The 27,452-nt window shown below is 41.5% G+C and overlaps 1 protein-coding gene across 2 annotated transcripts; it reads right to left on the minus strand.

Moving 5' to 3' along the window:
• Window positions 1–533: 533 nt before the first annotated feature.
• Window positions 534–27,156, minus strand: YWHAG (tyrosine 3-monooxygenase/tryptophan 5-monooxygenase activation protein gamma). Of its 2 annotated transcripts, XM_029221322.1 has the most exons (3): window positions 26,886–27,151; window positions 3,290–3,955; window positions 1,421–1,728 (listed from the first exon to the last, which is right to left on the minus strand). In XM_029221322.1, the coding sequence occupies exons 1-2, from the start codon at window positions 26,970–26,972 to the stop codon at window positions 3,299–3,301; spliced, it is 744 nt and encodes a 247-aa protein (XP_029077155.1). In that variant the 5' UTR covers window positions 26,973–27,151; the 3' UTR covers window positions 1,421–1,728; window positions 3,290–3,298. The 2 variants fall into 2 exon arrangements, with proteins under 2 accessions (XP_029077154.1, XP_029077155.1); XM_029221321.1 differs by having other exon boundaries at window positions 534–3,955; window positions 26,886–27,156.
• Window positions 27,157–27,452: the final 296 nt, after the last annotated feature.

Here is a 27,452-nt window from a genome sequence, read left to right on the forward strand (position 1 = left end):
AGCCGTGGGCACATCCTGACAGCTGCCATCAGAAACAGCATGCTGCCGAGCGCAGCCCACGTCAACTAAGGCTGCTGACCACCTCAGAAGACTTAAAAACCCAAGACAATATATTTATGGATGAACATCTTAAAATGCAAAAACCCACCTCATTTAAAACATAATGAGATCTCCAATGGGCACCTGAGAAATACCAAACCAGGCACGTGCCCCAGTTTTCATTTAGACCTATATCCCCCACCCCCAGGGCTCAGAAGTTTAGTCGCTTGACCGAGAATCAAAAGGAGTCATGATTCAAACTTAAGGTTGGTTTCATAATAGAAACAATGGAGACCCAAAAGGTGCGATCATTTTTTAAGGTCAGTAAACCCAGGTCTGATTCCCAGAGGTAGGCACTTTCCAATATACACCATTTTGCCCCCTTCCCCCCGCAGTCCAACCTCATTCTTTGAGTGGGGGAGAACACCCATGTCCAATCAAACCTTCAAAAGCAAAGGAAAATTTCAACTCATTAAATAAAACTAGCACTGACATCAGATCTGTAAGTTTATTTGCTCAATGTACGACAGCTACATAATGACTCACATTCATGATATTCCATCACTGAGGAAAACTGCTAAGAATGGTCCGTGTGTGAAATAATTCCTTAGAGAAACACGGAGTTGGAAAAATAATCACTGATTAGACCTTAAAAATAGTTCACTGCATAACATGACAAAAAGCACAAAGGCTCATTCAGAGAACATATTCGTTGTTCTCCTACACTGTAATAGTTATAATTTCACCATGACAAACACCAGACATTAAGATTAAGCTAACACTGGTGTTTCTTTTGCTTCCCCCCCACCCTTAAAAACAAAATATATAACTGCATGTCACTATAGCAACATCCAAAACAGATCAATTTGTTACGATCACTATTTGGTAGAGCAAACTTTACCCCCAAAAGGAAAAATTAAATTAAAAAAACTTTAAAAAATTTGAAGACTTAATTTTTTTTTGTCATAGGAATACATAACACCTACAGTATAAGTTAATAAATTTCAAGCTACTGTATAGAAATACAACACTAGCATGCACAATATTGTATCAATAGAGTAATGGAGGAGTAATCATTTCACTGGAGAGACAGCATCATAGGCAAGTGCATTTCTTTAAAAATAAAGAAAAGAAAATAAACCATTCAAGCTGCTTAAATATCAAGTCTCCCATTCCCTCCTTCATTTTTAGCCCTCAGACATGGTTTTATCTTGCATTATTCTAAAAAGCAGCCAGAGCCAAAGCTGAAATTTAAAAGAAAAATAGGTTTTGTAATTCCAGTAAATCATTTCCAAATGCTACAAGGAAGGACACAGCACTGCTCACTGGACATGAAGATAAATTAAGGAAAACCCCACCAACCCCCCACCCCACCCCCGCAAATCTGTTCCCATCCGTGGCATTGACCTTAGGCCCCTGTTAGGGCACAGAAGCTATAAAGCTCTCTTCTGTTAGTTCTTCTGGTAGGTTTGGTTAGTTGGGACTTCCGCTCTAGCATATGGAGGGGGCCTTCTAAGGAAAGTCATGCTGGGTAACTGTGCCACATTACAGAGCATCGTCACACTCTTCTATCTTCACTGTCACCTGGATCCTGGTCAACACGTGCATTTCACAACTGGAAGCTCCATTTTGGTTTTAGCAAAAGCAACTGTCAGGTTTTCCTCAATTACTACTCATTCCTCTCCCTGCCTAAATAAAACAAAGAAACAAACAAGTCTGGTGTCATTACCTATCTCAGCAGTTCACAGTTACTGACTTTATAAAAAAGGCTGAATGCACATGCAACAGGTCGTGTGTTAAGACTTATCCAAAATGAGAACCAAGGACCTAAGGCTAACTGAAACAAACTTGTGGAAATAGCATCGTGGTTTCCTTCAATTCTAAAGCGTGTACAGATGGCACAAATGAATTTCCAACTTCTATGCTTTCATTAAAAAGAAAAAAAATACATAGAAAAAGTTTTGGTCAAATAGGAGTTAAGTATTTATTATCTGATAATGATTTTAGTTTATTTTTCCTACAACGATTATTTGGGAAAGGAGTGTTTTCAGGGAGGAAAAACTGACACACGAGGCTCCTGAAATTGGACAGAATGTTTACGAATAGAGCTCTTCCTTTAGGATTTTTCTACCAGTAAGCTCCTAGCACCTGAATTTTCACACACTGCACCACAAACTTTCTCAAAACGACCGCCAACTTCTACAACCCAACAGCTTTTCAACCCACCCGAGTGCATGCCCTGGGCACAAGGTACAGTAGGGAAGACTCAAGTGAGGAGTGAGACAGCAGTGCAGTCCCTGAGGAAGAAGCTATGGCGGCTGAAAAAAATCAGGATTTCTCTGGAAATATCAGCACAATAAATGACATACAGACCTAAATTTTCTCTATTTTTGTGGTATTTAACGTTTCTATTAAAGTGATTAATCATTTTTGTGGTGGATTTAAGTTAAGAAGAAAGAAGGACAAAAATCCCACAGCCATCTGCCAAGCACCTATTCAGCAAAACCTAAAGAAGCTTTGATTCTCCTCAGGCAAGCCTTTTGGCCTAGGAGACAGATAACAGCAAAACCAACCTGGATGAGGCTGAATAAGGATGTAAAAGCCAAAATAAGAAAAACACACAATCACAATGGCTTGATGTCACATATGGCTGTAACGTAGAAATACTGTAAACTGCAATCTAGTGTTAATACTGTCAACTAATCAGAAACTTCTGAAAACTGGCAAGGCCTAAACCACAAGGATAAATACACCTTATGTTCTAAGTCTATCAGCTTGGGATTTTAACTATTCCATGTCTGGTAGAGTACACCCTGAAAAACAAAATGCACAGCTAAAACAGATGAGCTAGAAAGTACCCAGAACTTAAAAGACAAGAGCATATGTACATAAAAATCCTTACTGGAACCACAGAACTTATTGAATGAGGGCTATTCCGTTTAAGTTTTCTTTTCATCTTAAAACCCTATTTTCTAGCAATAAGTTAAATTAAGGACAGCTCCACTTGCATTAATCTACAGAACAGTCCATATGCCAGTGTGAGGCTGCTATTCCAATACCAGCACAGCTAGCCTGACTTTCCACTAGTGGTATTTTGGCAAAAATGTCAAAGAGGTGATCAAAGACAGGACAGGTCGTGGGTTTCTCCCTAGGAAGGTCATCGCTCCCTTTCCCTCCCCCACCCGACCCCCAACTCATGGGAAAAAAATAAAGACTGCAGTAGTAGCATCAGCGTGTGCTGCCAGTCCACCTGGGGGCCTTAATTGTTGCCTTCTCCACCGTCGTCGTCTTGCTGATCGCTTGTCCAGAGCGTGAGGTTGTCTCGGAGGAGCTGCATGATGAGCGTGGAGTCCTTGTAGGAGTCCTCGTTGAGAGTGTCGAGCTCAGCAATGGCGTCATCAAAAGCGGTCTTGGCCAAGTGGCAGGCTTGCTCTGGGGCGTTCTGGATCTCATAGTAGAAAACGGAGTAGTTAAGGGCCAGGCCTAATCTAATGGGGTGAGTGGGCTGCATGTGCTCCTTGCTAATCTCATGGGCTTCGCTGTAGGCCTTCTCAGATGACTCCACGACGGTTGCCCTCTTCTCTCCAGTGGCGACTTCGGCCAGGTAGCGGTAATAGTCCCCTTTCATCTTCAGATAAAACACTTTGCTCTCATACTGGGTCTCACTGCAATTTTTGATCAGGTAGTTATCCAGCAGGCTCAGCACATCCTGACATACGGCCTCCAATTCCTTCTCTATTTTTTCACGGTAAGCACGGACCATCTCTATCTTCTTCTCATTACCATCTGCAGATGTCTTCTGCTCAATGCTACTGATGACCCTCCAGGAAGAACGGCGTGCCCCAACTACATTCTTGTAGGCCACAGAGAGAAGGTTTCTTTCTTCATTGGACAGTGGCTCATTCAGCTCTGTCACCTATTAAGGAGGAAAGAATAAAGAGCTGTTATGGTACAGATGTGTCAGCTGGGTTAATCATATCTTTATGCCGCTAAAACACAAAGAGATCTACCAGCTGATTAAAGTAATCAACAAACAGAAGTTAGGCTGTGTGGGTGTATGGAAGAGGGATGGAGCGGGAAGGAGCAACAAAGAAGGGAAAAACCTGCGACTGGCTCAATGGTGCCTGAACCCCTGCTTTCTCCCTAGAGAAGGACACATAGGCTTATTATCACACAGCTGTTCCAGGAAAGAGCTATCAAGTCTAACTCTTAGATGTAAAGTCGAAATTTGATCTAAATTACAAAAGGTCAACAAGTCTCTCATGCAACATTACGTACATACCGATCCTAAGGATTTTAAGTATAGATAGCTTATATATCTCACCAGTTTTTTTAAGAAAACAGAATGACAGCTTCTTCCTAACCTTGCCCTGTCTACCAAACGTCGGTCCCATCCATTTTGGGTGAGAGTATCTTGCCTACCGGGTGAGAACATAGTCAGTCAACTTCAAGTTGACTTTTGAGAAACAAAGAAGCTTTTCTTATGTGAAAATAATATCAATTACGAACGCCAGAAAGGAAGTCAAAACTGGGGGCACGGGATTGACTCTGATCACTGACATATTAGCAACTTGGGGAACACGTGTTTGTAGTGTCTGAATACAACTGCAATAAAATGGAGAGGTGAGCAAAGCACTTCTGAGCTGAGGTGGCCAACAGGAATTAATGCTTCTTTCACTTGTGCTAGAAGGTTTTCGTCGTCCCAAACACTAAGAGCCTTGAGGACACTAAAGCAACGGCACACCAATGTTGTGTATTTTTATGACTACCAAACAACTGCATATAATAAAGAAATTAAATCAAGTGACTAAAACTATTTAATTTATATTACCTGATTTCTGTGATGTCAGAGCCATACACCTCTAAGTGTCTAACAACCATATGAAACAGAAAATTTTACAAGGAGAAGTGACTGAGCTCTTACTTTATTTTCCTATTCTGAGGTCACATTTTTATTTGTCTGGTTAACTATCATATCTAGACTGGTACATACTAAGTCAACGGCATTATCAGAAACCCCAGATCATGAGCTCTTTCCTATGACTTACAACAGACTAGATGCTTTCCTCGCCTCATTCTCTCATGTACCTGCGCTCCAGTGGTAACATGTTACTTGTAAAAACCTTTCATACTTCTGCCCTTTGTTCTTCTGCCTCTGCCTAGAACAACTACCAGTGCTCCTACCTGGAAAATACGTAGACTGTCAAGAACCAAGTTATACTCATGGCTTCTATGCAATCTTGCCCAGCTCTACTCCTCCCACCCCCAGTTAAACTGGCTACTCTCTGTTCCCTGTGTAGATCAACCACAGCACCCATGTAACATTATATTACTCAGAGATGTGAAAGGTACTGGGATATAATCCAAAAAGATAAGCTAAAGTATCTGGGGGAGGAAGGGCTGGGATTCCAAGAGACTTACCTGTGTATGGATCATTTACATTTGGTATGTATTCCTCTTTTATCAAGGAAGAGGTCGGGGTGGGAGAGGATTATACTTAAGGAAACTGGTTGTAAAATAGTTCCTCTCAGATACAATCAAATCAGAATGTAAACCATACTTATTAGTTCATATGCTTTGCTTGCTAATTCTCACAACATCCAGCAAATAACACAGTCTCAAATTCCTAAGTTTTTGAGTGGTTTTTCTGATGCTAACCTTTTACTATGCATTACTGATTCTCCACTCTACACTAGACAGCAACAGTAGCTCTGCCAGAGGTGGCCTAGGGGAAACAGATGCAGAGTGGGGGAACAGGGCTCTGGTTCTACTGGACTTCAGAGCAGAAGGAAGCCAGCACACAGAGGTGCTTTTTACTCTCTGAGCGCCTCCCCACCCCCCCACCGTGGAAACACTGCTTCCCCTGAATAGGAGGCTTATCATCTCACATCCAATTTTCCATATATTTCTGGACTTTGGAGAAACTATTCCCAGCCCTCAGCCACTGTCACTCCTGTCAATTTCTGACATATATGCAAATAACCCAGAAGACTGGGGCTTTCCAGTCCTACCATTTACTAAGTGACCTTGGGGACAAGCCACTTCATCTATCTGGGCCTCAGTTTGCATACAGATTTCTACCTCTTTCATAAGATTATAAGGGTGTGTCAGATGAACGATAAAGTGCTCCCAACACAGTAAAGTGCTAGAGAGATGTGAGCATTTACTTTTTTTATTCGGCCAAGTCATGTGCCTGTGGGATCTTAGCTCCCTGACCAGGTCGACTGAACCCGCGCCCTCGGCAGTGAAAGCCCGGAGTCCTAACCACTGGACTGCCAGGAAATTCCCTTGAGCAATTACTTTTGAGAACACCTTGAATAACGTCCCTTCACTTTAAGTCTCGCCATAGGAGGCCTCTGTATTTCTCACATCATCTCGTTTATCTTCTGCTCAATGCTACTAATGTATGAGAGATACTGTATCAAGTATCTCTTCTCCATTTCATGCTATTCTCTAGTCCTTAGCTCCCTTACATCACTTCCTTTCCATAAACTTTAATATCATATAGCCTGGAATAACTCCCCAGACTGGCTTTCAAACAGGCTGAGAGGCCTCTGTAGGCCTGAGGCCCGCATACCATAGGACACCAGCCCATACTCACTGAATGAATGTGCAGATCCTGAAGACTAGCCACCTCTAGAGTAACCTGGTAACTGTCTCCAATGCAAGAAGCTGCGGTGCCTAAGGCCACTGAGATCGGGTTCTGGCCTTTCCCCTAAATCATGCTATCCTTATTTCAAGAGCCAGCAACTATTTAAAGCTCATATTACCTCACCAGTACTCTATACCGTTAGGTCTCCTCCTGCTGCAAAAGTTGGGCTAAAGAGCCCAAAGGTAGCCATTTGCGCTTATGTAAAATTTGTCCAGTTGCCCCAGACAAGCTGGAACATGGAGATTATGAAATGCCAACATCACCTTTAGATACAGTAACTCAACCACATTTGGGACATACCCAGATGTTCTCTGCCACTGAAAAACTATGTTAGAGGGGAAAACCTTTAACTCTAATAAAAAAGTCTGCTCAAAGGAACTAAGTTTTCTCTAAAAGCTTAAATCAGAATTTTTTTTAAAAATCCTTAATATCAAAATGACTTGTATGAGAGATAATATGTGATTTTTTACATTAAAATAAAATAGAGATCCCAACCATACTAGCTTCAAAAGTCAAGATAATTTTTTTAAAAGGTCAAAAAAAGTATCCACATAGTGTTCACAAAAGGTTTAACCAAGATAGAATGCCTATTCAGTGTAGGAAGATGTGAGATATGTATCATTTGGGAAGCAAGGTAATGTCTTTCAAAACAGTCACTGAACTGTGTCTAAGAACGCAATACTTGTATATATGGTCCCCAAAATTTACTGTCATGGCTACTGGAAAATATGGACAGTCTATACATTCTCCAGTTTTATGTTCTGGTTAAAAATAAAATTAAGGTTTCTCTTCTCAACTCCTATGATACTAGCTCAAGTTCAAATTTCTTTCAGTGAGTTCGAGAGAGCTGTTAGCAAAAAGGTTAGAAAAATCTGTTATTCTCACCAACAGTTTAAGAAATAAAACCCCCCAAATCCCAGCTGCTAAGGCATCAGGTATTAATTAGTTATCAACTGTTGTCCCCTAAGAGTTGATGAGGAGAGAAATCTTCTCTACCTAAGATAAGCAACCCATGAGATTCTTGGAAAGCTATTTAGATGACTTTCTGACCCTGTGGTCTTGGAGCACCAAGTCATTCACAATTCTTCAGCTTACCTATGGAGAACCTTAAATTGTAAATGAGTGCAACTTCAAATGTTTACACTCCTTAAATGAAACTTGAATTAAGCTTACTTTACTTAAAATGTATTTCTATCAAGCCGAATCTTGTACAATAACTTATGATGGTGAGTAAGACGCCTTGACTTAAGGAAAGCTGAAAATCTCCACAAAGAACAAACTTACATTCTGTTCACATCCAAAAAATAAGACAGGAGGGATGAACAGGCAGAAAAAAGGATTCTTAGGGCAGTGAAACTATTCTGTACAGTACTCTAACGGTGGATACATGTCATTACACACTTGTAAAAATGCACAGAATGTACAATACCAAGACTAAACCCCAATGTAAACGACGGACTTGAATACTAATGGTGAGTCAGTGTAGGTCCATTGATGGTAACTAGCATACTACGCTGGGATGCTGACAGTGGGGAGGGGCAGGGGGCATACAGGACCTCTGTGCTTTCCTCCGTGAACCTAAAACTGCTCTAAAAAATAGTCTATTAAAAAAATGAGTTAGCAGACACCAGGTATAACATTTGGCCCCATGAAGCATTTTTGGTCTTAGGAGTGCTATCACCTGAAAGAGCCAAGAGGCCATAAAAAGGGTAAATGCAGTGACTGCTATAATATGAACACCCTACACCAAAAAGAAAAATGTGACAAGGTGCAAAATCAGTCTCAGTGTCCGTGTAATGGACAGTTATCTATATACTGTGCAGGCAGCAGAATAACCCACTGCAAGTAAATGTGACACTGTTCTGCTTGCACAAAATTAGTCATGTATTCTAGAGATGACCTGCTAAATCTCAAATTAAAATTTCTGAAAATAATCTGAAGTCATGTCTTGCACATGTGGGCAAAATGCCTTAAACTTGAAGTACAGTCTGTACAAAAAAGAGTTAACACAACAGCCTTGAGACTGCTATCTTTAGAAAGGTCTACTTGCAAAGTTGACCCTTGGCTAGCATCTGAGAACTAAGATTTTGGAAGGGTTCCCACCATCCACAATTAAGAATGGCTCACTGTCCCTAAAATGTTTGTCCAAACAATGTGGTTTATGCTAAACACCTGTTTTCCTTCTAGGAGTCTTGAATTTGGTTTGTGCTAGGCAGAAAGTGCCTTTGTGAGCATCCCTCAATGGATGAGGGGCAGGGAGGGTGGGAGGGAGGCTCAAGAGGGAAGGGGTATGGGGATACATGTATGCATGTGGCTGACTCACTTTGTTGTACAACAGAAACTAACACAGTAGTGTGAAGCAATTATACTCCAATAAAGGTCTATTAAAAAATACCAATAAACATTTTAAACATCAAAAGAACAAAACGAAACGAAAAAACCCTTGGGTACTGAGTCTCTAATGAGATTCCCAGCAGACATTTCACACACGCAATCTGTGTGAGTCCCCTGAGAGAAGACTCTGGAAAATTTGCACCTGGTCACTCTGATCTTCGCCCCAAGCACCTTTTCCCTCTGTTGATTTAGCTTTGCATTCTGTCACTGTAATAAATCATAGCCAAGAGTACAGCTATATGCTGAGTCCTGGCAGATCACTGAACATGGGTCTTGGGGACCCTCAACACATATTCAAACTCTGCCTGGAAAGCTCATCAGATGGCCTTTTAGAAGCCAGCAGAGGGACTTCCCTGGTGGCACAGTGGTTAAGAATCCGCCTGCCAATGCAGGGAACAAGGGTTCAAGCCCTGGTCCGGGAAAATCCCACATGCCACAGAGCAACTAAGGCTGTGTGCCACAACTACTGAGCCTGTGCTCTAGAGCCCGTGAGCCACAACGACTGAGCCCTCGTGCCACAACTACTGAAGCCTGTGCACCTAGAGCCCGTGCTCTGCAACAAGAGAAGCCACGGCAATGAGAAGCCCACGCACTGCAACGAAGGATAGCCCCCGCTCGCCACAACTAGAGAAAGCCCGCGTGCAGCAACGAAGACCCAATGCAGCCAAAAATAAATAAATTTTTAAAAAAGAAAAAAAAAAGGCTACACAAAAATTTACCAATTTAAAATAAATAAATAAAAGCCAGCAGCAATGACCCTGGATAAAAACTGTGCTGAAGGGAAACATTCCAGGAAGAGGAACATCCTAGAAGAAAAATGAAACTTCCATGGCGTATTCAGGGCCAAGCTCAAGGTCTCATGGATGAGAGGAGAGCTTCCTGAGAACCTGGGCTTTTCTGACAGCCACCAAATCCTATGTTCTTTTCACAACTACCCTAACAAGGTGGACATTATACTTTACAGGTGTGATGCGGAGAAATCAACAGACGTTTTCCCAAAAATCACACTGCTAACACACAGCAGTGCAGGGACACAAACTCGGGTCCTCTGGTTTCAAATCCTGTGCTCTTTCTCCCACCTTGAGTCTCTGAAGATGTAAACCTTGCAACATGTCACAGAGAAAGGACTAGTTTCTCTAATAGAGGCTGTTCCTTGTTTTACTGTGCTTCACAGACACTGCAGTTTTTTACAAACTGAAGGCTTGTGGCAACCCTGTGTTGTCAGACTGATGGCTAGCAATTTTTAGCAATGAAGTACTTTTTAATTAAGATATGTACTTTTCTACAACAAGGACGTACTGTATGGCACAGGGAACTATACTCAATATCTTATAATAACCTATAATGGAAAAGAATCTGAAAAAAATATATATGTATAATTGAATCACTTTGCTGTACACTTGAAACTAACACAACATTGTAAATTAACTAAACTCCAATAAAAAAAGATGTACTTTAAGACATGCTATTGCAGGGAATTCCCTGGTGGTCCACTGGTCAGAACTCCGTGCTTTCACTGCCAAGCGTCCAGGTTTGATCCCTGGTTGGGGAACTAAGATCCCACAAGCCTCACAGCGGCACCGCCAAAAAAAAAAACCAAAAACACCTTCCTAAAAGGAATTTAAGACCAATCAGTAATAGAAAAGTGAGCAAAAGGAATGGACAATTGAAAAAGAAAACATAAGTAGAGTACTCAAATTCATTCATTTTATAAATGCTAATTTTTCTCCAATCAGACTGGCAAAACTTAAACTTTGATGACTCACTGTGAAGGCTGATACTGTGGATAAACAGGCACTCTCATCCATTGTTGGAAACCGTAAATTAGTACAAACTTTATGGAGGGCAATTGGGAACAGCTATCGGAATTACAAATACTAAGAAAACTTCTGACTCTGCCATTCCACCTCTAGAAACATTCACTGCCATCATCTGTAGCAGCTAAAGTCTGGAACCACCTGAATGGTCCTCGATGGAAGTCTGGCTAGATTATGAAACATCCACACAACAGAGTTCTAGGTAGCCATTAAAAAGGAATTTGTATGCTCTCACTGTATTTCTAGAAGGGTCTGAAAACAGAGTGGCTGGGAGGCAGTCAAGGTTGAGGAGGTTGAATTTTGACCTGTTACCATTAGTACCTATTCAAACAAACCCTCTCCATAATTTACCCAGTTAATCACTCCCACGATTAAAGTTTAAAGTCAATTTTGAAAACCAAGTTTTCAAAAAAAGCTCAAAGCCAGCAGTTTTATGTAAACAAGTTTACTGATGTAAATAACTCAAGCCCACATCTGCTGCTTTGTGCTCACCACCTCACTTCTACTGAGAATACCTTAAAAAACAAAAAAACCCAAAACTTAGTTGCATAAAAATCTTTCATTGTATCTTTATACAGATTAGGGCTGATATATGAAATACATACTATAGATTTCAGCCCTGTTTCATTGAACTAATTACTAATTCTAACATTTTTCCAGTTTACTCCCTACCTAATTTTATGGTTTCCAAATATCACTTGTCCTTTCCCGTGGTTAGATTTCTTATACTGTATCACATCTACTGCAAGGACAAGGACAATATTAATAATGCTTATAATGTGCATCTTTGTTTCATTTTGAATTTAATGGAATACGTCCAGTGTTTCATTCTTAAATACCAACTCTTTGTTTAAAAGATACTTCTATCATGTTAAGAAGTATTCATCTATTCCGTATTTTTCTAAATAACTTTTGTAGTATCAAAAATGAGATCTTCACTAAAATTATAATATCTCCTTGGCCCTCCAGATAACCCTTTATGATTTAGTACTGTTATTTCCATTTTAGAGTTTAGAAAATTAAGGCTCAGAGCCAAAGAATGGAATGCAAATCTCATGGCTCAAAATCCCATATGCTTTCCACTGTATGACTGGTTCTTAGCCAAGGAGGAGCTTTTTGTAAAACACTCTCCCTAGCAGCCCTAACCCTCAAAGATTCAGTATTGCATGGGATCCACACATGTCTATTTCTCCAGGTTAAGAACTGCAGGACAATGTTCCTCAAAATGTTGAGTTACCACGTGACTCAGCAATTCCACTCCTAGGTATATACAAAAGAAATGAAAACATGAGATCCACACAAAAACTTGCACACAAATGTTCCCAGCAGCATTAGTTAAAACAGCCAAAAAGTGGAAACAATCCAAATGTCAACAGATGAAAAGATAAGTTAAATGTAGCATTATCCATACACTGGAATATTATTCAGGCATAAAAAGGAATGAAGTTCTGATACATGGTACCACATGGATGCCAATGAAAATATTAGGCCAGTGAAAGAAGCCCATCACCAATGACCACATATTATGATTCCAGTTACATGAAATGTCCCAAGCAGGCAAATCTATAAAAACAGAAAATAGATTAGTGGTTGCTTAGAGCTCTTTTTGTTGGGGTGGGGGGAGGCAGGGCAGAGGGCAGCGACGGCTTGCTAATGGGTACAGGGTTTCTTCTGGGGAGGTGACAACGTTCTGTATTTAGATACTAGTGATGGTTACAAAACTCTGAACACACTAAAAACCCCGTGAACCGTACACTTCAAATGGGTGAATTGTATGGTATGTGAACTATATCTCAATAAAGATAAAACTGCTGCACTATGCCATAGTCTCTACAGCACTTTCACACACGTCAATAATTAATTAGCTTATTTGACAAGTTCAGAATTCCAAATACTTCATAACATGTGGGCTCTTACAAAGAAAGCCCACTATAATACAGCATGAACCTCTACCTCTTACTTAATCCTCCTCTTGTGCTTTCAAATAAACTGCGTGGTTTGACATAGGTTAGTATTTCTCAATAGCCTCGCCAAAAATGAGAACGCGAGCGTTCTCTCTATTGCTCAGATAGAGTTAAGCAAACTTGAAAAGGGATAAGAATTTTACATTCCCTACCATGGGTATTCTTCATTATGAAGCAATTCAATTCTGCCACTATGGGGATAAAAGGCAGGAGAGAAATATACTAAAATAACAACTTCTCAAATTACAGACAATCCACACACAAACAGGTACCAAAGTGGTGCTCCCTCCCCTCCCTCTTGCAGACCCTGCTGGGTGCTCTTCCAACCCTCTGCTTGGACACCTGTGAGAATTCTGCCTAAATCCACCTTTAGAGAGTAACATCAGAAGTACCTGACTTGAAGATAAAGCTAAGTTTATCTCCCCTAAAACTGCCAGTCGCTAGCCTTAAGAATTTTATTTCTTGGGGCCAGAATCACTTCTTCGAACAGATAGTCCTCATACCCCTAGGTCTTCTCTACTTAACTGTTTCTATGATCTAGATACAACTCCCCTCATCATCCTGACTCTTTCCCCCCAAATTTGCCAGTACTCTTTTGTCAGTACTCATCAGTCTGCTATTTAGAATACAACACTTCACACTTTAGCCGGGCTATTTTCTGAATTCAGCACAAATGAACTAACATTTATAACTGCTAGTTTTACCATAGATCTGCTTTTTTTGGGGAGGAGGGGGGCAGGGGGAAGAAGGTAAATAAGCTGGTGTATTTGAAAATGCTGTATAACCTATGGTACAGTGCATTTTAAAAGCAGCTCTATTTAGATATTATCTACCGGGCAGAGGCCAGGCATGCTGGTGAACATCCTACAACGCACAGGTCAGCCACATACAAGAGCAAAGAATAATTTGGCCCAAATATCAACAGAGCCCTGCTGCAAGTCATCAATACCCAGACCCAGGTCTCGCAGTCTTCCTCATATTACACACTCCTCTGCTATCATGCTTTTCCAACCACCTAAAACGCACTTCCAGAACTATGAAGAAAAATTCTCTATATGTCATCTTTTAAGCCCTAATTCAAATACTACACTTACTTCCTGAAGCCTGAAAATTCCTCAGGCAGAACTACTGCTTACTCTGTGTGTAACTTTCACCTTGCAGTTATTATACTGCTTATATCTAATGCCTTGTAGTTTAACTGAATACTTTTCTTTCTCCTAAAAGGACTAAAGTCCTTAAGGGCAGGTAGCACACTTCACTCAGCAGTGAATCAACCACAGTACCTAAACTGTCACTTCCGAATGTTTAAGCGACATGAATCTACATGGCTGTATCCAGCCCAGACTGTTTGCATAAATGGCCCTAATAACTCCCTCCAACCCTGTGTATATCTCCTTCCTTTTAAATGATTTCGCAGCTCCTTCCATCAAGAACTTCCATCAAGAACTATATTTCCCCAACTCTATAATCTGAACTTGATCATGAGACTTGCTTCGGCTAGTAGAACATTAGCAAGTATGAGGTAAGCAAAGGCCTGAAAAGTGCTTGTGAATCAGGGCTCGCTGCTGGGAACCTTCCCCAGGCAAAGAAGCCTGGGTTAACCTGGAGATGAGAGGCCTTTACCTCTTCATAGTTATTCCGGCCCCACAGGAGCAAGTCTAGACCCAAACTACCTGGCCAGTATAAAGAACTGTGATAAACAAGAAATATTTGCTTTAGGTAGTTTGATACAAACAAAAACTTAACGAATATTAAGATGGCTATTGTTAAGTGCCACCTGCATCAAATGTAACGAACAGTTGAATTTTAGGGTCAAGGTACAGGACCTGAAGCAAAAACAAGGCCACTTCATTAGCCGAGATTCCACCCATTGCTCCAGTCTGATCTCACTTTTCAACAACCGGGACAAACGCCAAAGCTCTACAGCTCACCATTTAACCTCACAAATCAGGAAATAGATATACTATGCTCTAGCACTCCCTTGGCTAGCAGTCAAATTAACCCTATTCTAAAAATTAGTTAACTGGAGCCTCAACTAAGGAGCCCGCCTGGCACAACTAAGACCCGGTGCAACCAAATAAATAAATTTTTTTTTAATAAATATTTTTAAAAAATAAAATAAAAATTAGTTAAATCAAAATTAGTTATGCAGGTTCTTATACAAGCCCATACTGACTCCCTCACAATCTTCTCTTTCATGCCTTTTCTGTGCTTCTAAAATTTCTCCTAGAATCAATGTCATGTTCACTTTCTTTGAGATTGTTTACCTGTATCCAGACGTCTGGCCCTACCTCCTTATCCAAGCCTGCTCCCTCAAATTAATTCTGAACAACAGTTCAGTTATCTCATCGATTCTGACAACTTATCCCCAAACCACACCTTTAACCTCACTCACAACCATTCATTTTTTTAATTTTTATTTTATATTGGAGTATAGTTGATTTACACTGTTGTGTTAGTTCCAGGCGTACAGCAAAGTGACTCAGTTAGACATACACATGTATCCATTCTCTGCAGTCTCTTCCCATACAGGTTATTACAGGATATTGAGTAGGTCCTTGTTGATTATTTCATGTAATGTGCATACGTTAATCCCAAACTCCTAATTTATCCCCCTGCCCCACCCCCAACCATTCACTTTTAAAATCAAACTCCTGCCAGTTCCTGGGCAGTCCACTGGTTAGGACACGGCGATTTCACTGGTCAGGGAACTAAGAGGTGCGGCCAAGATAAATAAATAAATAAATATTTTAAATAAATAAAGCAAAAAGAAATAAAATTAAAAAATAAAAAAAATTTTTAAAAACAGGAGTTCCCTTGTGGTCTAGTGGTTAGGACTTGGAGCTTTCACTGCCGTGGCCTGGGTTCAATCCCTGGTTGGGAAACTGAGATCCTGCAAGCTGTGCGGAACAGCCAAAACAAGTAAAAAATAATAAAACCAAACTCCTACCTATCCTTCAATGTTACCAGTCCTCACTTCCACCTACTAGACTTGCTCTTGAGCCCTCTCCTTTTTTCTCAGCCCCTTTCCTTTAGGTTTTATTTCCTCCTTGTAAGGTTCATCAAGATCCATCAAATTCAATTTTTTTCATTAATATCAACATTCCTATGCCTTGTCCTTCTGCTATACCATCTCTAAAACACCCAAATTCTCAATCAATAGAGCCACCCAGCCTGCTTTCAACTCTTATATCCAAAATATGGGGCGGGGTAGGGGAGAGGGAGAGACCAAAAAAAACTAGATTGTAATCACTACAAATTAAGGCTTTTTAACCTCAGCAGGGCCCTTAGCACTCACTGCCTGGCAACCCTTGCTCACTACTGCCTCTTCAAAGGAAAGTGACCAAAGGCCTTTACTTGACAAACAACTGCCCCTACCACGGCCGCCTCCTCCCTGTATGCAAACAAGATGCTTCTTCCCTCTCAAGATATTCCCATCAGTCACTCTCTTTCCTGTACTTTCCCACTAACATGTAGTCCAAGTTGAGGTTTAAAATAAACGATGCCGGGGCTCCCCTGGTGGCGCAGTGGTTGGGAGTCCGCCTGCCGATGCAGGGGACGTGGTTTCGTGCCCCGGTCCGGGAGGATCCCGCGTGCCGCGGAGCGGCTGGGCCCGTGAGCCATGGCCACTGAGCCTGCGCGTCCGGAGCCAGCGGGGGAGGCCACAGCAGTGGGAGGCCCGCGTACCGCAGAGAAAAAAAAATAAAATAAACGATGCCTTTTAATCACGTTTCCTTCAAAATCAAGTTTCTGAAAATTAGCCTATACTTGTTACCATTTCTTCACCTTTCATTCACTCCTCACCCCATTACCACTGTCATCAACTGTCTTCCTACCTCACATATCCCATGTTCTCTTATGTCTTAATCTTAATTCGTAAGGGATCTAACACTACGGACTAATCCCCCTTTCTTGACACTCTTGTCCATTTTGTTAGCTTTCTTTCTTGGTTTTCTATCACCATCTACTTAGTCTTTTCTTCCTCATTCCAGTCACTACTGAAGTGGGATTCCCCAGGGTCCACTTTGACTTCAACTCTCAACTTTGCCTAGGTGGCCTTATTATGCCTGGTAGGAGACTCCCACTAGAATGTTAGTTCTGTGAGGGCAGGGGATATTATATCCTCCAGGTCTGAGACTAGAACCTGGCCATTAGTGGTTCCTAAACAAATATTTATTTACTTAATGAATAATAAGTAACACTGAGTGCTTAACCTGTGCCAGGCCCTGTTTTAAGAGCTTTTCATGAATTAACTTGTAGCCACGATGCTTCCATTTACCGCCACTTAAATGTTTCCTCAAACACAGCATGCCGGCAACTGACTTGATCTTCCCCATCATTTCTCCTTCCTCCTCCTCCCGTCTCCAGCCATCAAATTCTCTCTCTCAAATCTGCCGTCACTGTCCATGTCCTTCCTGGTCCTCATACCTTCAGAGCAGACCCTGCAATACCAATCAGTCTTGTCCCTCTGCCACACTGTCCTCCTCTTCAACTTCCACACTGCTGCCAAGGTTCTCCCCAAGCCAAAAACCGGACAATGATCCTCTTCTGCCTGAAACCCTTCAATGACTCTCCAAAGCCTAAGAAAAAAACCCAAACTCCACAAGGCCCTTCATGAACTGGCTCCGGCCCCTATTTACCTCTCTGGACTCATTTCCTAACATTCTCTCAGCGCAACCAGTAGTGACTGGATCAATCATGCAACAGATTCTGCTCCCTGTACATTCTGCAACTAAACAATGCTATTCCCTCTGCCTGGACACTCCTTCCTCCAGCCTTTCCCCTCCCCTCAACATCCACCCCTCACTGCTCTGCTATCATTTCTCTAGGAAATCTCCCCTGATGCTCAGGGTGACTTCAGTGTCCTGATACCACAGCACTGGGCTGACCTTCACTTTCTGTGTGTGGAATGTTCCCACAGACGTTCAATAATCCCCTCACAACTCTACCTTCCCTGTGTGAATTCTGGATCAGTACCATTCACTTCTTCCACTGCCTAGAACATCTACAAAATATTCAAGTTAACATTCTTTTCTTCCTTTGATCTTCACTTAAATCCCCTCAAAACATGTTTCCACATTCCAGTTTGTGAATTCCACACAACCCCATATTATCTTTGATGTACAAAAAAGTCACAGCTTCCTCCCATTTCTTTCAAGTGAGGTATACTCTTCCATTCAGTTTGAGTGGCATCCTTTCACTTCTTGGCCATACCTGTAAGACTCCAATGGCAAAAGCATGGTACTTACCTCCTTATGCTAAAAACTGCAAGTTCTCCTTTGTTAAATGGTATTTAAAACACACCACAATCATGGGGCCAAATATTTTCTAGAAGAAAGATTACACTCATATTGAGTATTTCATCTTAGGGCTGTCCTAAAGAAGTCCGTTCTGTATTAAAAACCTGGATTACATAACAACCCTCTCAAGCACAACCAAATGGAAAAATATTAAATATACAGCAGTTTGAAGGAATTTCAAAGCTTCTGCAAACAATGGAACATTGACTAAAATTAATGAAAACAGAGCACTGAGACAATAGCTAAAAGACTACCAGTATCCATGTATACACTTCACCTTTGGCTCCTTTTTGAAAACTAAAAAACCTTTTAAAAGAGGCTGAGATTTAGGAAAAATACTTTTAACTCAAGCCTTAATAAGCAAATTACTTAAACATTTCCACCTGTAAAATGGGACCATCACTTTATAAAACTGTTGTGAAATTAAATGGGAAAAGTATAGAAAGATGCTTCCCAAGTGAGAGTAAATGTCCAACTATATTGCAATATTTTAATCTGAGAGTGTGTAACTTAAAATCTTGTCTTCCGGGCTTCCCTGGTGGCGCAGTGATTGAGAGTCCGCCTGCCGATGCAGGGGACACGGGTTCGTGCCCCGGTCCAGGAGGATCCCACATGCCACGGAGTGGCTGGGCCCGTGAGCCATGGCCACTGAGCCTGCGCTCCGTGGCGGGAGGGGCCACAACAGTGAGAGGCCCGCGTACCGCACCCCCCCCCAAAAAAAACTTGTCTTCCCAAAAATATTATAGTCAGTGCAGAAGTCTATAGAACAGATGTGAGAAGTCATACCCAAAAGTACACTAGGTTTTCCACTGTGTAGTGGAACTCATCAACATTTCAGGGTAATGCTATGCCACAACAGCTTAGTAAATTATAGTACTGACGTGATTTTCACAACAGATGTAAACACTTGCTAAAAAGCTAGTCTTAATCATCCTTCATTAAAAAATATATGTATTTATACAGCCAGCCAGATTATGAAGAGAAAAACATGATCAAAATGCAAGAGTACCATAAATCCAAAATAAGAACTAGCTATAATTCACTCAGTGTTTTTGAGAATCTATATGCTAGACAGAGTTCTAAATAAGTAATGTTAATAGAAATATATTTTATGCAATTTTAAAGTTCAATTCATTACTATAGCTGTTTGAAGTTTACCATGTTGTTTTCTCTTCCTCAATAAATGGTTCCAAAAATCTAGCCTTTTTCTGCAGGACCTTCGAATGGTAAAAAAAATAAAACGGCAGTATACTCACCTATATTATTGATATCAATAAACTAGTCAACTCCATACTTCTGAGCATGGAATTCAAACCCAAGGTGTCCAGGCCCAGACAGCTAGTGTATGTACGTATCTATCTACCTACCTACCTACCTACTCATACCTACAACCAGTACCATGATAACTTTAAGGCAAAAATGATTTTTTAAAAATGCTTGGCAAGCAACAAAACCGAACAAAAGCAAAACTTGTTTATCCACATCGCCCTCAACAAATCAATTAGGTTTTAGCACTTCTATCAGATTGGTGATAAAAGCCAGAACTGACAAAAGATATCAGCCTTTGTTGTCCCTTTCCCAAAAAAGGCAGTAAAAATCAGTCCAGTAATGATAAAACTCTTCTCTAAACCTATCTAACACAGCACCACCTTTCCTCTCCCCACTCGTGACCCATCCAGCCTTTCCTCCTCCTCATGAGCAAAGGCTGATGGGAAGCAGCACTTGGATGTCAACTGAGAGAAACACTCCTCTTAAAATCAAGGAAAAAATTATCTGCCACCTGGATTATATGCCTTAAGCAAGAAACTACACTTTGAGGTTGCCAAATCTGATTATAAAGAGATCCTGCTGGTAATTGGAACATTTGTGGGAAATAAGGTGTAATTTTAGGTCAATAAAAAACCATCTTGCAAGATGGTAAATACCAAGGGGACCAGAACAGTAGTAAAGTATATAGATAGAAGATTGGCCAATATGCTGACAAACGGTGAAACTGGTTATATGGAGTTATATCATGCTATTATCTTTATTTTGCATATACCTGAAAGTTACCATATTAGGTTTTTTTTGTTTTGTTTTTTTAAATTTTTAAAAAAGGTACTCATTCCAACCACAAGAAAGCAGAAGAGAGGCTTGCCACAAATAAGCTTGCAGTTAAACTTTCCCCTGTTTCAACCTCATTTTCTCTTTCTGGAGCAGAAAGGGCAATAGGGTATCCTTGAACTTTGAACCATGTGTATGTACTATCTATCCAAACAATTACATCTTCCAAAACTTTTGAGATACATACCAGTACTAGTGATGGTTTCAAGTTCCTTAAAAATTCTTAGCAATTCTTTCAAAAATTCCACTTTGGGGTCTCTGTCCTAATATACAATCTGTGTTGAAAGCTTTAGCCACAAAGATTTTCATGGCAATATTATTTATAAATTTGGAAACGGCCTAAATGCTAAATAAAAATTAAATTATGACACACCCACAGGACTGTTCAGCCACTGAAAATACTGATAACAGAAGAAAATATCCTTGAAATATCAAGGGGAAAAAGCAAGGTGCAAAACCCTGTAGAAAAACATGATGGAAATATCCCTGCATAGGGAACTATTATGGTGATACTTGCCATTTTTCTAGCGTCCTAAAGGCCAGACATTTTTGTCATCAGTGGTCTGTCCCACTGATAACAGCCTTCCAAAAACCAGAGTCCCTTAGAAGATCAGAGCATCCCCAAATCAAGATATTCTAAAATTTTTCTTTCCTACTCACTTGTCCCCACCAGCTTTCCTTGTCTGCGGAATGCTGTTCTGCTGTTCTTACCCTATCTTGTTATTTCTCCTTATCCTCACGCATTGGGTCATTTTCAAACTACTAGAAAAAATATATAGTGTCTGGGCTTCCCTGGTGGCGCAGTGGTTGGGAGTCTGCCTGCCGATGCAGGGGACACGGATTCGTGCCCCAGTCCGGGAAGATCCCACATGCCACGGAGCGGCTGGGCCTGTGAGCCATGGCTGCTGAGCCTGTGCTCCGCAACGGGAGAGGCCACAACAGTGAGAGGCCCGCGTACCGCAAAAAAAAAAAAAAAAAAAAAAAAAAAATATATATATATATAGTGTCTCAACTTTAAGTCTCTATTTTTACTACACAGATGTAGTTAGAAAGACCAGAGGTGAGTCATATGTGAAGAGTGGAGTATGATTTGAAAATAACATCTATCCACCGGGTCTAGCCATGCCAGGCAGGCCCTCATGTAAGAATGTCCTGGCGGGAGTATGGGATTGTTTGCATGGCGACTATCCATCCTGGGCTTCTGCTGCAAAGACATACTCATTCACTATTTCATGTTAGACCCATACAAAAGGAGCATTGTGTTGAACTGAATAGTACTGAATTGAAACAATTCAGTCAAAAATATTTTAAGCTTATTTCCACATCCTTAAAGTACTGGCACCATAGGCAACTTTGTTTCCTAGATCTTGGTTATTTGAATACGGTAGCTTAAGTGCCATATTAATAACTCCTTTCAGAAAGCTAAAGAAGTTTTAAATGATCTCTCTTCAAAACAAACCTTCTTTTTCAAAGCCTTCCTCTTGTTACCTCTTAGCCTTCTCTCACTTCTCACACCACCACAGCTGCTCTTCATACTCGGCGGTGGGGGAGGGTGGATGAGGGATTCCTCTCGCACTACTGTCATTACATGTTCAGCTGCCCACCGTCGTCACTGTCATATCCCCAGCTCTGGCACCCCTGTTCTAGCAACAGAATTATTAAGAGGGAAAAGCTGACACTACACCTGGGTCCTACTCACCAAGTTTGGCTTTACACCTCTCCAAAAATAAGGTATCGCTTCAAAGATTAAAAGGATAAGACCAATGAGTTTATTTGGAATTTTTTAAAAATGTCATATTAAAAATCTACATATGTAAGAACACTCTCATTTCTATCTACTTATTCACAACACAACTAATGCTATGCACCACATTATTCAACGTAGGTAAAGAAAAATCTACCTCTGTGGGACACCCTTACAAGTGATATGCTGATGAACATTTGGTTTAGACTTCACGAGTTCTTTTAAAAGGAAGAAAAAAAAAGACTCATGCAAAGTCTTACAAGATTTACAAATTTTTATTGTTTCTGCAAAATCATGGAACCAAATAAATTTAACCATTTATCTTAAAATTAAAGCTTTCTTTTGGGAATTTTTGTTGATCACTTTTCATGTAACTTTTTTTACGACTCAAATCCATAAATTAGTAAAATCAAAATTTCAAGTGCCAGTCTAAAGCAAGATAATATGGTCTGGTACTAAACCAAAATGATAGGTAACACCTAAAATGGAATGTGGGGAAGACGGCAGAAAAATGATTCTGACAGGAAAGGCCATAAGGCAGCTCATGTTGATAGCCTTGATAGCCTTTATAGCCTAGAATGACAACAAATACAGGTTCCCTATAATTACAGTCTCGAATATCTGGTCAAGCTCTAACAAACAGAGCTTAGAAAATAAGACAAAAGACAATGGTTTATATGTGATTTTTTTCCCTTTGACTATTAAACATATAAAGTGGTCTTTGCTTCTTTTTTCCCACATCTCATGGAATCTGGTAGGAATACAGAAAGAATCAGATGCCCTGCCAGATAAAACTGTTAGGGCTGGTGATACTGGAGACAAGAAGTTGTTCCTGGCAGCCTCAGAAACACCAAAACAATGTATTTAACATCTTATTTACGAGAAGCCCATGCTTGAATAGCTCACCACTCTCAGCACTGCAGGAACCGGGGCCACACAGCAGGGCAAGTGTGTCTAATGAAGTCAGTCTTGGGGTGGAAAATGAGTGATGATAAGAGCACCAGCAAAATTCCTATAATCTCCAAACAGTTAATAGTTTGCTCCGATTTCAGGTAAATTGTTCTTATTAATTTGTGTGAGCAACGTACAGTTTTTAAGCTCTGTAACTTTTTAAATGGAAATACAAATCTAGCCAAAATAAGCCCCCTTTTCAATTTATGCTGAAAGGTTCGGATGTTAGAAAACAAAGAGAAAAGGATACTGATTACCACTGGCTGTGAGCCCTGCACTATTGACACATTCCTGAATCAGTAATGTGCTGCAATCCAGCCAGCTATAGCCAGACCATCATCACTTTTTAAAAATATCATTTTCCTATTTTTTCTAGAGGTGATGGCTGCACGTCACTGTGAATGTACTGAATGCTACTGAATTGTACACTTGAAAGTGGTCAGTTTATGTTGTGACTTTTACCTCAATAAAACCAAAATCATTTCCTCCACTTTTTAATAATTTAGAGTTTGGTTTAATAAATAAATAAGGCTTCCTCCAAATACTAGGGGATGAAATCCTCCCCAGGGTCTGCAGTTAATCCAAAGAACTGTAATGAGGATGCACATTCAGCAACGTCTTTTATCTTAATATAATCCAAAAGATACATATGAAATTGTTTAAATAATTAGAAAAGGCACTTAAGAGTCATTTCAGTTACCGTGAAGGTTAACATAAAAAGCAAACTGTCATCTGTATTCCTTATACCCCAAAGAGAACAACTGAAACCACATGACTTTGATTATAATAATGGCTGGCAGAACTCCACCTCTGAAGAGTCTGAAGAGGTGTCATTACTCCATTAGTGATAATGGCTATTGATCTAGCCTCCTGGAAGAGCTAGTAGGAAAAACAGAATATTTAACATTGTAAAACCTTTTTAAGTATATCGATTCCACCACGAAGACTTTTTTATATAATTAAGATAGCCTTTTGCCACTAATGCCCCCCAACACACCCGAGTTAAATTGCTTAACCCAGTAACTTCAACAAAGTTACTAGCCCAGAACCTTTTCTGCCCCCCCCCCCCCCCCCCCCCCCGCCCGTAGGAAAGTACCAGTAGCCTACTTAGAATATTAACTTCTCAAGAGGCTATTAAAATCCAAAGGACAAGTCAGTATTGTCTAACAAGTAGGAAACATCTAGGTGTTTGCTCTTTTTAGATATAAGCCTACACATGTGTCTTAAAAGACTAAACTTCCTTCTTTCCTCCTTTCCAGAATACACCATTTTATCTCTATCCTGGTCACCCACCTACAACTATCACAGGTCCTAACTCTTTACTACTAGGGTAACTTCATCCGATGCAAGTAACTTTAATCACGCTAGCATCTGGATGACTTCAGCCTTAGAAAAGAACTTAAGTGGTAGAACTGAGTATTTTCTTTGTATCTTCCTGTATTTTCCAAATTCTCTGATGAGATGATTTTTATAAACAAAGGAAGAAACAAAGTTTTATAAATAGTTACCTTTTCTTAAGCACCTACTATTATTTTTTATTTAATCCTCACAACTTTTGTCAAGCAGGTGTTGACCCATTTTACAGATGAGGAAAATGCAGATCAGAGGTAAGCCTAATTCCTCAAAATCATGGTAAACAGATTTGGAAAAGGTCTGCTATATTTTATAAACTGTTTTTTCCTGCACACTCAGTTAAGGAGCAGAAACATAAACACAGCAAAAGAGAACTTTTCCAAATCCCAAGCTAAATTGTTCTGTAATGGATTCTCATTCCCTAACGTTTACTGAAAATGCCCCAGCAGGAAGTCATAATTTTTTAAAGGTTTTTATTAAAACCTGCCGAGTTAATAATTTGCAATAAACCCATGTATACAGCTCATCCCTGCACTATGAGCATAAAACATATTCTTGTTTAAAACTTCTATCTTTATTCCTTCATTGCCCAATTTTAATAGTGAGACAAATGTTTAAAACCACGACTGTATCTTATAAACTTCTGAGAAAACTACAAATACGAAGGTGAACAGGCATAGCCAGACGTCCCTGATTTGCACGTCTAAGGATAAATGAAATTCTTATTTGGAGGACCAATTCTCATCCGGTGGAAGATAAAATGCTCATTTCCACCTGGCTTATCTGCTAATTTCTGCATTACCTTGGACAAATGCCATCTGCATACTCCCTACCAACCCATTAGGTGCATTGCAGCCTCTGTGTCATTGTGTGTGACATCACTGGGTTGCTATGGATATAGGAGCGAGGTCACTCGCTTTCCTGTGAAACTAGAAATATGGAAAAATTAGAAGAGTCTAAGTAATGTGAACTAAAGATACTGATATCTGCTAAAGTGCAACTTACATCATTTGAGCTTTAAAGACAGCAACTGTGGCAATAATATTAATACAGCGGTACTCCAAATTTCAGAATCAATTCTCTTCCTTAATGAGATAAAAATCTTCTTTGTTAATGTATCTGGCTTAAATACACAGGCATCAACATTGTCATCTTCTGTGAACCAGTAAAGTTATTTAAGAATTAATCTGCAATACCTATACTGCTTCATTAAAAAGGTTTAACAGGCAAGGTACACTCCTCCATCCGCTGCACACTGGAGATGCGTTTTAAAACCTTTGTTACATAAGGCAGGAAGTTAGATATGAAAATAGTGGGAGACCGAAATCATTAGATAATTTTACGTTTCATTTAATAATGCTCAATACTTCCCCCATCCTCTAATATCAAACTGGTTGACCACCCATTAGGTGAATATAGTGTTACTGACAAAATGGTGCAATACAAGCAGGAATCTGCAAAATGCGACAACTGGAGATCAGTATTCTCTTTTCATCAGCATTGAGGATGCGCTAGGTTTTTTTTTTTTTTAAGCTTCAGATGCATCTAACAAAACAAATTTTAAAAAAAAAGACTTTTTCCCCTTTAAAATAACTCCTCCCAGCCTCCACCCAGTCTAGGCTCTCTGCAATACGACAAATGCAGAATCTTCTGGAATGACTTGATACTGCCTCCCACCACCGCTTTGTTTGCAATATCAGATCAGAGAATATTTTTTCAACTTACAGGAATTTCGACAAATGTGTGCCTATATTTAAAAAAGAAACAGCATATATCACAAACTGAACCAGTCAGCTAAATTCACAACCTTTGTTTTAAAGACAATACCAACACTTTTCAATACGAAAGCCGTAGGAAAACAAGGAGATGACATATTGAGAACAATCAATGAAAAACGCTAGCGAGACAAACGTGCCCCCTTCCTAAAAGCAAGAGGACTTGCTTTGGGGCATGCAGAAAGAGGAGCCTTTTGTTAAGAAAAACGTGAGCAAGGAGGTTTCGATTTTGCATCATGGAGCCCAGGTTTTCAGGACAGCCTACATTTTTCCCGGGGAGGTCCTAAAGGATCTGTCTGGAGAGGCAGTGGGAAGATTTGGGGAGGGGGGGAGTATTAGAAAACCGGGAGACCTGCTGAGTGAATGGGAAAGGCGCCGCCCAGACATCAGGGAGAAAAGAGGAACCGCATCCATGCGGTCCCCCGCCCCCACACGGCCAGGCTGGGAGGAGGGGAAGTGGGGCACAAAGGATGCGCACGGCCCCTGCTCAGGTCCCCAGCAGACCCGGAGGCGCAGCGGCCAGAGACCCCGCTCCCGAGACCAGCCCTCCAAGACCCCGCCCCAGCGCGGGCGCGTGGGGAGGGCCGAGGCGGCAGCGCCGCCGGCCCTGGGGAACGCTCGGGGAGAGGCCGCGTCACACCCGGTCCTCAGCGCTCTCAGGACCCTCCCCAGCCCCCTCTGGGGCGGCCAACCTGCAGGAGCGACGGGCGACTAGTCCCCAAGTCGACCCCGCGAAAGCCCGCGTCTGCGAAGGGGCTGGGGCGAGGCGGCGGGGGGGGGAGGAGAAACTCACGTTCTTCATGGCCGCGGCCATGTCGTCGTAGCGCTCCGCCTGCTCCGCCAGCCGGGCTTTCTGCACCAGTTGCTCGCGGTCCACCATCTTCACGGGCTGGGTCGGGCCGGGCGAGGAGACCAGGGCGGCCTGAAGGGCTCGGAGGGCGGCTGCGGGCGCGGCTGGAGCCCGTGTGCCGGAAGGACCGAACCACGAAGCGAGGGGCTGAGGCGACGGCGCGAAGGCTGCGGCTCGAGCTGCGACCGCGGGACCGGGCGCGAGGTGGCTGCGGCTGCTGTGCGTGCCGCGGGCGGACAACCCCCTGCGGCCCCGCCCACGCCGCGTGACGCAGGCGGCCACGCCCACCACCCCGCGCACCCCGCCCCAGCCCCGCCCAAGCCCCTCCGCTTCTCGGGTTGCCCCTCCCCAACTCAGCTCGCCGCCGCCTTCTGGGTGTCCCCTTCTTCCCCGCTGCCCCTCAACAAGCCCCGTTTTTCCCTTCACGCCGGTTGCTGCGCCCTAGCTTTTCCAGACGACCCCCACCCCTCGCCATGCAGACCCCCGCCCTGCCAGGCCCCCGGCGCGTGG

This window comes from Monodon monoceros, unplaced genomic scaffold (assembly GCF_005190385.1).
Source record: "Monodon monoceros isolate NGI ecotype Baffin Bay Population unplaced genomic scaffold, NGI_Narwhal_1 Super_Scaffold_13, whole genome shotgun sequence".
NCBI classification, from domain to species: domain Eukaryota; kingdom Metazoa; phylum Chordata; class Mammalia; order Artiodactyla; family Monodontidae; genus Monodon; species Monodon monoceros.

Bases quoted from the DNA above. Each gene is read 5' to 3' on its own strand.
- YWHAG (XM_029221321.1), bottom strand. From the start codon at position 26,972: ATGGTGGACCGCGAGCAACTGGTGCAGAAAGCCCGGCTGGCGGAGCAG. The intron at 3,956-26,885 runs GTGAGTTTCTCC...CCTCCTTAATAG, and splicing joins TGGCCGCGGCCATGAAGAAC to GTGACAGAGCTGAATGAGCC.